General features: G+C 38.2%; 1 protein-coding gene across 1 annotated transcript in view; it reads right to left on the minus strand.

Annotated features, from left to right (window-relative positions):
• LOC139753761 (voltage-dependent calcium channel subunit alpha-2/delta-1-like) overlaps positions 1–11,772 on the minus strand; it is a 256,887-nt gene extending 245,115 nt beyond the window's left edge. The window contains exons 1-2 of the mRNA XM_071670590.1: positions 11,669–11,772; positions 7,486–7,570 (exon numbers count right to left, since the gene is read on the minus strand). Of these exons, the coding sequence (XP_071526691.1) occupies positions 7,486–7,570; positions 11,669–11,763 (180 nt within the window). The 5' untranslated portion in view covers positions 11,764–11,772. The remainder of the gene's footprint in view (positions 1–7,485; positions 7,571–11,668) is intronic.
• Between the last annotated feature and the right edge of the window lie 1,932 nt (positions 11,773–13,704).

The following is a 13,704-nucleotide window of genomic DNA, read 5'->3' on the forward strand; positions in this document are numbered from 1 at the left end:
CTTAAAACTTGCAAACATATTTTTCCTTAAACCCAGTTAGCTTTCTTAAGATAAAGTCGCCATCCGAACTTTCCATCTGTAACCTATATTCTAATTCTGATCGAACTAGGGGCTTGCTTGTATACAACTATAGAAATGGTTTCCTGACAGTTCCCCACCAGAAGTCCGACAGGAATCTTAAAACATTTAGTATTATCTTTTATTCTTATAACCAACAGTTATGTGGTCAATATTCTTTTATTCGAAGTCAGCTTCCAAACAAAATGCAAGCAAGGAAGTTTTAGAGATTTCTGAAAAGGACTGATATTCAAACTTATTTGCAAGTCAGGATATTAATTTCTATACGTGAAAATGACCACGACAGTTTCAGCAGACGAAGATTAAATCATTGAAGTGTCCAGTGATAAGCATTCACAAGCGTAGCCTTCAGCTCTTTAAGATCTGAGACTGAGCATTAGGCGACAAAAGCCATGCTCCACAGTCGTCAACATAAGAATAAGTAATCAGTATTTCCGGAGTCTGGTGAAAATGATATTCTCTAAAAGACAGAATCTTATATACTTGGGCTCATAAATCTCCCTTGCGGCACCCCATTTTCTCACTCAAATAGGTACAAAAGTTGCGTGTCGTTGTTTTCAAGGAAAACGTTTCATAACTTTAAAATATCTAAAAAAAACAAAAAAGGTATATTTCCTTTTAAACCATTAGCATGAAGTCTCATTAGCATTCCCCTTCTGAGTATCAGAAGAAAATACTCCAATTGATATTCCTTTCTTATTCATTATAAAATTATGGTGTTCCTAGTTTCTTCAATGATCCATTGTGCTCCATGCACTTGCGGATGCCACATTGTTGCTCATTTCATATAATTCTAAGCTCTTACAAAAAAAAAAAAAATTCTCATTCTTCCCATTTGGCAAATGAAACTCGTTAATGCAACAGGTCGAAATGGGATTTAAGATTCGTAAGACGTCCCAGTAGCCTTTGAGTTCAACACAACGCAGACGAAATGACATGAGTTTACTTGGAAAACCTGATTACCCCATTTGGAGGACGGAACGACCTTTGAGAACAACGTTACGATCCTTGAGCACGACGGTATGACCCTTGAGTATGATGGTCATGCCTTTGGCCTGACCCTTTTGGATCAGGTCAATGGTTAGGCCATCATATCCAAGGGTCATGCCGTTGTGTTCATTAAGTTTATCCGTTATTCGAAGTTAGGAGGTTTAATCATGTGCTTGACCCCACCAGGTCCCTGGCTACAGCTCAGTAGAATATTAGGACAACAGCAGTTCAAGCACCGTGAAGATTTTGCTAGTGATGGAAATTGCATTCTCTATGGGGAAAATCTCTTACTTGATACTTGGCCTCACTCTTGCGAAAAAATAAAAAAGCGTGACCTCCATTAGGCTTCGATCCTGATATTCCGAAATTCTGTAAATGGCATTAGCTATGTCATCTAGTTCGTCTGTTGTTTAATCATCAACAGTTAACGACAGTGTTTATGTGACTAACAGACTTGTACAGGTTCTTGCAACAAAGCTGTGTTTGGAGTTTCGTTTGTCTGTTTGTTTTAGCTAGGACCCTTGTATGTTTATGCGCAAATAAATTTGATATATGAGAATTCCTTCTCTAGAATCCTGCATCTCTCATAGTGCTCAGCACAGTCTTGTAATGTCCAGTTTATGCTGCATTCTATACAAACTGTGGAAGGTGTATGGACTGTAGGCAAAAATTGGAAACGGCCTTTGTTTATAACTAATATCTCCATAATTCCTGTGTTCACTGATTTGGGAGTTTTTTATTATTTAATATACCTGGAAGAGTTTTGAAAGGTGTGTGGTCAACCCCTGGAAGTAGCGCCTTCCATGTTATTCAATGATTCCCCTGAAGAACATTTAATCACGAGCTTCCTCCACGCTCCAGCTTATCAAAAATCACGGTACGACAAAGTGCGAATAGCCGGAAATTTTGGATCCTAAAGTTAATTTTGTTAACGTTCAACCTCTCGTTCTTACTCTCTCTCTCTCGAGCGACGGGAGGAAACAGTTTTGGAATATGAAAGAGTAAGGTCATCCTCAAGAAGTGGGTCAGAGTTCATGCTAGGAAGTAATAAAAGTTGTAAGGTGAAGTGGGAGCGGGTGTCACGGGACGTGGTTCAAGGAGGTTCATGGTCTATCTAGCAACAATCTTCGGTTCGGATTTCTTGAAAGCTGAAGCAAAAGGTTCACTGGGTCTCGTAAGTCTCCTTAACCTTTCTCCATGATTCACCAAATAAGCTAGGTATTGCCAATGTTGCACAAGCTCCTGTCTCTAACCTGTACCGAGATTGTTCTTTCAATCAACAAAACGTTTAGCTTCTGACATATAACAGTGTTTCATATAATCCTCAATGAAGCATTTTCCAGAACGAGGTCTTGTATCACTCTTGTGTTCACTATGGTCGAAAAATGATCTCAGAACATCTCAGCAGGTTGGTTATATAAGACGGAACAAAGTAATCTGTACATACAACAGACATTTCCTCACGGAGTATCGATTCTGCCAGGGTTGCACGGGCAGTGATGCGTCACACACAGTCAACAAATTTAGTGATGAATCAAGCGGGAGTCACCTCACCACCCGAACGCTCCCAAGCATTATCGCTCTCACTCACGTTCATGATATCCTGCAGTAGACTCCCCATATAGGAATCATGGGTTGCCGGAATGGAAACTACATGAAAGCGAAACGAAAACTTTGAAACAGTGAAACGTTCTGAGATCAAAGTAGATGATCATTTACCTATCGAACATTCACAAACAGTTTCCTAACTCACTCAACGGCCCAAGCCAATCCATCAACATTCATTACTGATCATGATGTGACTTTGGGGATACGATCAGACAAACCGGTCGAGTGGATGTTAGTTAACATTCAGTATTGTCTTCAACATTCTTTTCAACATTCGACATATAATCAACTTAAGTCAGCTGCCTACAGGGCCCGTGAGTAGTTCAGCTTCCCACGGAGTGCACACCATCGACAAAATATAGAAAAGGTTTCTATACAGTGGCTACCTGGTGTAAGCATATTGAGGTCTGCCGAACACATTGCAGTGAAAGAAGTCAATGACAGATTTAAAAAGAAAATCTACTTAATTCGACAGCTGATGCCTTACAATACACACACACACACACACACACACACAAGACCTCTACCGTGACATATGCAGTAAAGAGAAGCATTAAACAAAAAAAAAAAAAACGATCATCACGCAACTCTGGCTGACAAAAGATTGTCATTTACTCTAATGAATAAAAATTCCACCGAAGAAAATTCACTATGGCAGCAGCATGTAAACAAAGCTCCTTGCTTCATGTTAAACTGCCCGGCAACCACCACGCAGCGTAGCTCCCACATCCCCTGCCTTATTGGCATTCACACGACACACGACCATCACCCATGACCCTTTCCAGCTTATCAAAAATCAATCGTTCGCCTAATTACAGGATGATGATGCTGATGGTTTCTCATTCACTGCCAAATAACTGGCTGTCTCTAAGGCTATCCGGTATTATGGAATATAGTGTACCTGTGGAAGTTGTGGAACTCCGGTAAAGATGATCTTGGACTGCGTGCAACTCCTGTATCCTTATCATCTGCACAGTTACTGGTCCTCCTTTTGTGTTCGTATCTGTATATGTATATAACAACATAACCACTACAAAACCCCACTCGAAAAACTAGAAAGTGAATTGAATAAATACATGATTTACCGGGTTAATGGCGTTTTTCGTGACGCACTGAGAACTATAAACTGTACGAAATGCATAATGATGAAAAAGGCAGAAAAAGAAATGTAAGATCAATTATTGCACAGCCAGAGAAGATATAATGAGAGGGATGAAGCACGGAACAACAATATACTATAGTGATCTGTAATCAAAATATAGCTTCGGAAATCATAATTACCAAATCTGGCTATAGCTGTCGGTCCACAGTCAACCCAACTCTTCATCCTCCCTCAGGGTTTAGTCAATAGATTGGGTACCAGGCTCACGCTAGGTTGTTTATATACATAGTATTGATAAGATGGCCTTGATCTGGGTATTCAGTTGTCCGTGCCGTCTCAGCTAACGTAAACAAAACAATCGAGCCGACAGAGTCTTTACATACAAAGACAGCGTAAACAATTACACTGAATTAGTATCGTTATAATACCTGGAACACGACAAAAACAGAAGCAGTATTCATAACAAGAACAAAGGAAAGTAACGAACAAGCCAATAACTAGGCAACACAATTGTAATGTTACCCAGTAGCAGGACAACGCAATGGTAAATAATGACAAGGAAACGCAGGCAGCAGGTGAGGAGACGAGCCTCTAGGTGCACATCAGGTCAAGCGCCTGACCTTCCTACTACATCAGAGGAGCGTTGCCACATAGGCGCCGGCCACCTCACATTGATTTCTAGTGTCTGGAGTGAGAGAGTGAGGCAGAGCGTTGTTAGGAGATGAGGGTTGTTTTACAGGACGTTCCAGCCTAGGTACAAGCGTACTCCGTATAGCCAAAAGTGGCCACAGTGGACGCATGTGACTGTGGCCAATCCAACGAACTAGCGGCTGGGGAGAGGCTTGTATTAATCTCGCCTCTGGAGCGAATGTCGGTCCAGAAAGTGTCCAGCTCTTCCCCTAGGAACTATCCACAACCTTCATGGTCTCCACCCTTGCTCGCATTTTCAAGATGGCTCAAATCCAGCTCAAATAAAATCCACTTAAAATAGCAAAAGCATTGCAAGCGTCCTATTGCAAACAGTTCGTGTGTTTATAGCCGTGATTTCACTTCCGTGGTCTTCTGGCTCCCCAGCGGAAGGCAAACCCAGAGGCTGGAATTTAATTACGCCAGGATCTTGACAGAGATACATGACCAAGAATGTGTAATGCATTTCCCGATAGTCTCCGCTCCGTCCAGAAATGACAGTATGATGTCTTTGCTGTTGCCCGTACGAAGAATGCGTCTGACATATGTCAGACTGGATTTAAGATGAGTAGGGGACGATGGATGCGAAAACTTTTGAAGTTTCGTACGAATCGTTGTCATAAATCATGGATGATATTATGGTTCGGTAATGAAACTATAAAAAATGAGAAATGGGTCAAATTAGGAGAGAAATGACTCTAGATAGAAACATGAGGGAGAATGGTGGCACAGAGCCGGTGATGATGGCGTATCTCACTGAGCCGGTGGAGTCATAGCTGGGGTGGCACTGTGCCAGCTCGGCTACCACCCCTACCTGCCGTCCCGTCCCCGACTCCTACTGCCTCCGACCAACGCTCCTCCACGCCACGGGAACCTCCACCATCCACCTACACACCGTCCCAGGTTTGTCAGTTATACTCGCCCATCGCCCCTGCTAGCCCAAAGTCAACTTAGTCACTACTCTAACGCTGCTCACCAGCAACACTCTAACTCGCTAACTTATCACTGCTACACATCTAAATACTCAAAATATCACACTCACTGCCTCGATACTGTATCACTGCCCCAACGATGGCTTCACTGCCAACTACCCACCTAAACTATAAACCATCACTGTTTCTCTGCCATCCTCCCATCAGAACAGTACCTTACCAACACATCACTGATACCCATCCACAGCCTGCCAGGTGTACCAAATCATCCCCTTCCGTCAGTATATCGCGTTATCTGACCCACTCTACACGATTTACACTGGCACACTTTTCCAAAAATCTTCACCTTCCATTCATCGTAAGTAAATAATGATATATCCCACGTATGAATCAACTCTATCTCTTCCTTCTTTTCATTAAATGCAAAAGTGACTGAAGGAGTAAATAGGGCGGGTGAACGGAAGGAAGTACAGAGAGAGAGAAAAAAAAATATGATTCAAAACCATTTCAGTGGTACAGAAACTGAATTAGTGTAGTAGATTTACGGAAATTCATTAAGGACCCTGGCACATATCATTAGTATCTGCGTGATCATTCACCTGTTCGTTTTCCCCTTGACAAAATATGACCACAAATACCACACATACATACCCAGATAGCCGACATTGCGGGAAGGATACTTGAGTATGAATGGTAAACAAATAGGCAAAATGCCAAGCAAATTGTTCAAGTACCGAGCATGAGTGTACACCGTCGTCTAGCGCAAGCAAATCCCAAATTAAGATATTAATTTCTATGTTCGCGATTTCTCCTCCTATCTACGTAGTTTTATTCTAAAGCAATTCTTCACTTACACTAAACTGCAAAATCTGTTTCATTTTTAGTTCCTTGAGTAATTTTCTGCTGTTTACCATCATTTCGGTTTCCGGTGTTGTATCTTTTTAATCAGATCGTCTTTCGTCACACACACAAAAAATAAAAATACTTCAAAATTGTCACTTCATCCCTTGCACGATATCATGGAATACATCAAGGATCGGAGTTCATGAAAAAAAGACAGGAAAAACGTAATGTACTTAAAATTCCCGAACAGCTTTAAAAGAATTTCGTTCTTTGTCGCACCAAAGCAACATAATTTAAAGTATTAAATCTCACAGTGAAAAGACTGAATTACTACTTGTGATACACATTTTTGTGTATCACTGTGATACCAAGAAGAAAAACGCACCGGTTACATTATTTGAGAAATATCCTAGTCCCCGCAGAGATCAAAACTTTAAGCGCAAGTAGTGATGAATGAAGAACGGATCATCAATATCTTTAGGGTAGGATATTACCTTCAGTGCCTAAGTTCCCTAAAGAAATCATTCAAATGATACAGTAGAGTTACTTATTACAAACGCAAATGCATCAAAACTCAAGTGAGCTAAACTTAATGACTTCTGTCCTCGTTACATTAAAACTGAAACCTGTAGACTTTTCATATGCATAAAAATAACAAAATTCTTAAAGATGCCAAATCATGATTTTTTTTTCCGCTGGTGCTGAAAGTAAAATGCTGTGGGATTCAAAGAATGCTGGTTTAAATTACTACATTATAACGTTCCTTTAAAAACTACTCGACGTCCAAGAGGATAGATTGATGAAAAAGTAAAAATCTTAGTAATGCAGCAGATAGGGATTGTGCTTCAAAGGGTAACATATCAATTCTTTATGACCTTTTCCATTTCAATGCACGGCATCAAAAGATGATCAAATTTCGTTTGATAAAATCTGTGAACGTGACTAACAAAAACACAGTCTAATGTCACATTGAATAAAAGTAATCGTCTTCAACAATCTAAAACTTTATAAGTCCTTCATAGACAACTGTATATGCCAAGCATCGATTCAAAAGACTGTGGTTATCAGCAAAAACCATACATGAATTACGGTGGGTTTTAACACGTGAGTATAAGTTAACTTTATGGCAAAAGCACAAAGTTTTTTTTCTTATCACAGCAAAGAAATTATTAAATAAACTACTGTACCATCATTCTGTTGAAATGCCTATCCTCACCTTAAGTCATATGGTAATTTTCAACTTACCGTTTTGAGAAGATATTTACGGCTCATCCTCTCGTGAAGATCATTTATCCACGATTCAACATCGTTGCTCAGTTCTTTGAATGAGCTGAGAGATGAAAAGGAAAAAAGAAAATTAGTTAGACAGCGTTAGTGTTTCCTATATTTATGCACGTCACAACACTCCATAAATACGTCATAATACTATGTACGAGGGTAGTGTTTCAAATTTTAAAGTGTGCGTGACCTTTAGGAAAAGTCTATTTCATATAGTAAAAAGAAAGGAAAAAAAAAAAGGGCTAAAGTCCTTAGAACCAAACCTATAGTACAGCAGAATATTTACGAAACCCAAGACCGAGAGTCATTAAAATTTTGTTTATGTGTGAAGGCTACCATTTTCTATATCTATACGAGCTCTGAAAATATATGTCAAATTTGAGACTAGATATACTTATTGTAAATGGTATGTTTTACAATATATCAGTACTGCTTCGGGACAAATTACTATAAACCTATGTTCTTAATCCATGTTTTTATAAAAAGCAAAGAGAAATTATGACGGAAAATGCGCATGCTTATCATTTACACTAAAAAGGTTAATTGTTTATGTTTATATTAAGGTGTCCAGCAACAGCCGTTTCTTGTATATTTCTCTGAGTCACCCAAAAACCTATTTCAAAATTTAATGCTGATGAAATATCTATACTAGAAAAAAAAAGCAGTGCATGATATAATTAGCCAATGACAGAAACAAAAGGTTACATCTACTTCTAAAGTTGGAGCTTTTTTCAACTGCAGTATTCAAAACTAGTAACCTTTTATAAATACAAAAAAAAAAAAAAATCCCTCTCACTACAGTTTCGTTTATTGTCAGGCTTTTTGATACGAGTTTAGACCAGGTATACTCGAGAGTCCGTCAGTATGAGAGACAGACTTAGCGAACAATGCTTATGTGCGTGACTAACTACAGGTAGTTACGGCTTTAGAGTCCGACATGACATTCAAGATCGAGGGAAACAAGAGAGAATCGAATCACCAACATTATGAAACAGTAGAATCATAAGGAGATCCGACCAAGTGGAGAAACTTTTTACTTTTACTTTTACTTTACCGAAATGTCTAAAGTATATGAAAATTATAGCTTACTGTATAAGATAGTACAAAATATTGTGGACCAAATAAAGATGTCAGTACCTAATGAGTGACTTCAATTTTCCCGGAAATAACTGGAACCACCAATACTGTAACGTCTAGAAACTCTCCTGATCGCATACTAGCAAAACCCTGGAAGTGTTGTCCATGATGGAGCCTTTGACACGAAAGGAGAGATAATTTCATGCAACATGCATACATAAACAGTGAAGGGAAAATAATACGCCAAGCTCCCTTGATGTTAATATCAAATATATGACATGAATAGCACAGACCACGAATATTTTGTACAATCTCAGGAAAGAGCTATCGTGTGACTCAGTAATTAACTATGTATACCAAAAGTTTACAGGTACCAGTCATACTTAATCAAGGTTACAACTTTTTCAAGGGTGATTATAATAAATTTCAGAAAATACATAGTACGTAAAACAAAGTGGAAAGAGGACATGAAAGGGAACTATGTTGTTAAAATAGGTGCGGTGTGGAGAAAATAAATTACAGAACATGTATCAAAAAGAGACATTAAACATACGTAAATGAAAAAACTCCCTTAATTTCCAAACGAGTTCTGAAGATTCTAAAACCAAACATTTTGCATGGAAATACCACCCAGAAAATATTAATAATGCTAGAGTTAGGGATTAAGTTGAAGACAAATGTCACAAGATACTAAGGACAAAACATTTAAATGAAGCTTCTCTGTTAGATGAAAGCACATGCTAAAGCTTTGAATAGAATAACATCAGCATGAGTGTCTCAGATCTTATTGGAAACTCAGATCTTCCAGCGGAGCAATCAAGAAGTACATTAATGTAAAGACTGTACATGACATGAACAGATTTTTCAATTCTCATTCATTAGTGCTAAGGGCTGAGCAAATCCTGGATGAGTTTAAGTTCCAATTGTATGAGATTAGATATGAAATATATCTGAATATGAAATGACAGCATACTGTATTGTGATACATTGCAACATCCTTAAACAAAATCGAAAGGAAGCTGGAACATCTGAATTACTATGAGTCTGGCCCACATAGTATACAGCTTTAGATTATTAACTTCAAAACTCTTTACCTTGTAATGGCTACTGTAAATCAATCCAAAGCATATGTTTGCCTAAAAATTACAATCATACTAACGTATTTCCCATTTTTAAAGCACAATTTGAACAAGAAATTACTGATCAGTAAGTCTTATAGGTTGTTTGTGAGCTACTGAAAAGAACAACTTGGAAAAGGTGGTAAACTTGTTAAAGATAATCTCATTTGTGAAAATGATCATGGCTCCGGCTATAGTAAGTCATGTCTTTTACTTCACGCAGTTAATGATGGGATGAAAGCGTTTGAAGTTATCCTCAGACATTACATACTCCCATTTTGCAAAAGCATAAGACGGTAAATAGTCACCTAATAAAAAAAAAATATATGGGTTGTCTTGTCATATGATCAACTGAAATCATTTTCGGAAAACATGGTCAGAGCGCAGCAGTGTGACTAGCAGGATACTTTAAGGAATAGTGTTGGAAATGTTACTGTAATTAGTATTAATCTATGTTCAACCAAATGGAATAGATTCAAAAAGTGAAATCTATACAGATGACAAAAATAGAGTGAACGGTGTGGAATGCATTTGATCATACGCAAGTCTACGGCAAGGGTAATGAGTGTGACGAAATAGTCAAATACTTGGTTATCAAAGTTTCATGCAACAAAGAAAATAGTAATGCGTGAAAGTATAAAAAAAGAAAAAAATAAAGAGTGAAGCAGGGAGTATTGAAATAAAAGAATGGAGAAAACTTGGGCATTCTCTTTGAAGATACACCAAAGGACATGGATTATACTGTAACAAGAAAGCTTTATCTAAGGGTAAAATTATGCTGAAAATAATAAAACTTACTGTCCACTTATAAACTGGACAGAGGAAGGCTTACCAGTATCACGGAAAACCTATGCATGACTACATTCAGAATATGCTGCACAAATATGAACCCCATAGCTCAGAACGCGTAGCAATAGAATAAGGAAAGGTACAGAGGGAGTCAAGTCTGAAAAAAAAAATCTGGTGCTGATAGGCAGGAAAGATAAACCTAATGATCTCAGGAGAAAGGTAATATAAATAAGCATATGGCAGGATTGAAAATGCTTGACACAAATAAGTGCCTTCCACAGAAATAAATCCCACACAGGTCATTCGAAGAACTTCTTTGGAAGAATTATTAAGAAACTAACGAAACCAATGCACATGACTGGAACTGTCTACATGAAGTAGTAGTAGCAACTGACATTTCCTTCATGATTAAATGCATATGTGATAAAAATAATGGCAGCGTGAAAATATCATTGGGAAATATAATCTGCACATCATTTTATTCGCAAGTTTTACTGGGAATTCAACATACCTAGAGATCTCATACACATCTAGTCTAAAAGAAAATCAAACTACGATCATCTAATTACCTAAACAAAATTAGTTATTTCCATTCATCCTAATCATTGTCCTTATAATCAAGACAGTGCAAACAATCATTATGATTCTGTTATGATTACATAAATACTTGTACATAAAGGTTAATATCAAGGGGAAAAACATAATCAGTAATTGACATTAATTCATATATTAGTAACAGTCAGCACCTTTTAACCCTGATGGATTCACTTTACGGTGCAGGAAAGTAATCAATACCAGGTACATTATATACTAGACTGTTATTCCCAGCGTTACTAACCAGGAATGGTACTGCCTCACATGAACAAGGTGGCCACTGTCACCTTTAGCACAACCACGTCCAACTAATAAATAATCATACGAGACGAAAGCTAGAGAAATAAATTTCCATGTGATTAAGCCCAAAATGGTATACCTGTAAACTTTAGAACTATAAACTATAATGAAATTATGCACATTAAGTCAAATGACGAGCTTGACATAGGCTTTTACCATTTCAAATGACACTTGACAGAGCAAGCGGACATATAACTGGGCCGAATTATAATTTCATGACAATGCCTTGGAACTAAGCAATAAAGTAACATATTAGCAGTATATCAACTTACTCAGAATCAAGGTCTAACCCTTGAGATGTTAAAATGCTAGTGAGAAAAATTATGCACAGTGCGTAGCCACCGTAACACCTTCCACTCCCCGCCATCGCCGCTAGACTGTCACTGGCTGCCGCCGCCTGGTAAACATTAGCAGACGACGCACTTTATTTCTCTTTCTTGCCAACAGATGGCTCTACCTACAAAGCTCTGACACATTAGAGAAAACGGACTTTTGTATCCAGTACTCCAGGTATGTCTCAAGTAAATCATATTTCGGACAAAAAATTATTTTTAAGAGGAAAGGGACATCTGAAGTTGTTGAATTACTGTCTTGAAGTCTGTCTATTGAAAGACAGTTAGTTCGAATCTAAAGAAGATGAAATACTCTGCTTTTTCAAGCAGAAAGATAACTAAGATATTGCGGCTTGTGTTCGTTTTACAATACAGGATTTCGTCAAAGCTTACCACAATTTCTTATACAATTTTCATGTGTGAATTCTACATGAGACTTAGTTCATTTGTAAAAATTTAATTGGCTTAAATTCGATCCTCGCCAGTGTCTGAAAACATGACAAAACATAAAACTTCTCGTAATGTATCGGCAGCACTCAGTGAAGTTATCAAACGGTATTACTGTAACAGACAATTCGTTGTAATCACTGCGCGTGTATATCGTTGGAACACTTAGGCATTGTGTAAATGCGTCCTGGAACTCAAAGTTAAAAAACTGTTGATGAAAGCACTCATGTCTCGCGCATGGCAGGTGACGCGTCGAGTGACTGAATGTAAACATCTTCTATCTGCATTGATGTGATTCTTCGTAATCATGGTCCTGTCTTTCGAAATGTCAATTACTGAACATTTAGCTTATTGCATGGATCCGTAAATAAGAAAGCTGTGATGACACCATAAACTTCAGTTAAATAATTTTAAAATAACGTGTTTTCTCATGTGCCACATGCATAGTGAGTGTGTATATGGCTCAGAATTATCTATATAACACCTGAAGAGGGTGTTAAAAGATTTTTCGGTTGGTGGATGTAACTTACGTTGACGGGGTTAATGACCCTGGCAGTTGATTGGTCTAAAGCCCAACCTACAATGTGTTTTCTTCTTGTTTGCTGCGCAACGTTAAATTGCTACGCAAGTGTAACCTCATGATGACACTGTGTTTCTCTTCATTAAAAACCGCATTTTTGTAACAAACTTTTGAATTCCACTGATAATCGATTCTTTTTTACAGGAAAAGCTACAATGTTTCTCAATAACTTTGCAGTATCGACACGCACCTTATCAATGTGACGTCACATGATTAGCCCGGGAAACAGTGTCCAAGTTTAGTCTCTTCAGTTGAGGCCTTTTGAACGTGCGGTTAGGTGTTAACGAAGTGTTTCCCCAAGACCTAGACCTCAGTCACCTCTGGGTAGGAAAAATAGGTAAGAGTAAAGTGCTATAAGACCCAATGGGATAAGGACGAGAGAAATGTCGAACTGTATTGGGCTTAAAAACCAATGAGATGTAGGACAAATAAGTGGTTGAACCACTGAGATATGGGGCTGATGGCTTGTGAACCATCGAAGTGCTGGACTAATAAGATCAAATACCACTGACACATGAGAGTAATGGGTTGTACCACCTATACACTATAAAGACATAGGACGTTAGATAAGCACCCGACCTCCGCCCCCTAATTCTACTGCAAAAGAAAAAAAAAAAGTACTTCCAACTGAACCACATTCTTCAATACCCTCTTCATTAACATCCATAGAAATCACACTGTATTCCTTATGATTTATGTATGTAGGCCAACTTACACCAGTCAATTTTGGAGTCTGTACACAAGATCAATATTACAATATATATTTAAAGAAATAAAGAGCGCGGCTCTGGAAAACGGCATTCAGACTGGAACCAAAGATTTATAGCCTTCACAAAGGATCTTTGGATGGAATCATGGACATTGTCGAGCATTACGGATTTAAGCAGCTTAACAAGTGTTTTATACTGTGATCACAGTTTATAGCTTAGCTCTATAGATTTTAGAACTG

The sequence above is a fragment of the Panulirus ornatus genome, chromosome 2 (genome assembly GCF_036320965.1).
Source record: "Panulirus ornatus isolate Po-2019 chromosome 2, ASM3632096v1, whole genome shotgun sequence".
In the NCBI taxonomy this organism is placed as follows: Eukaryota; Metazoa; Arthropoda; class Malacostraca; order Decapoda; family Palinuridae; genus Panulirus; species Panulirus ornatus.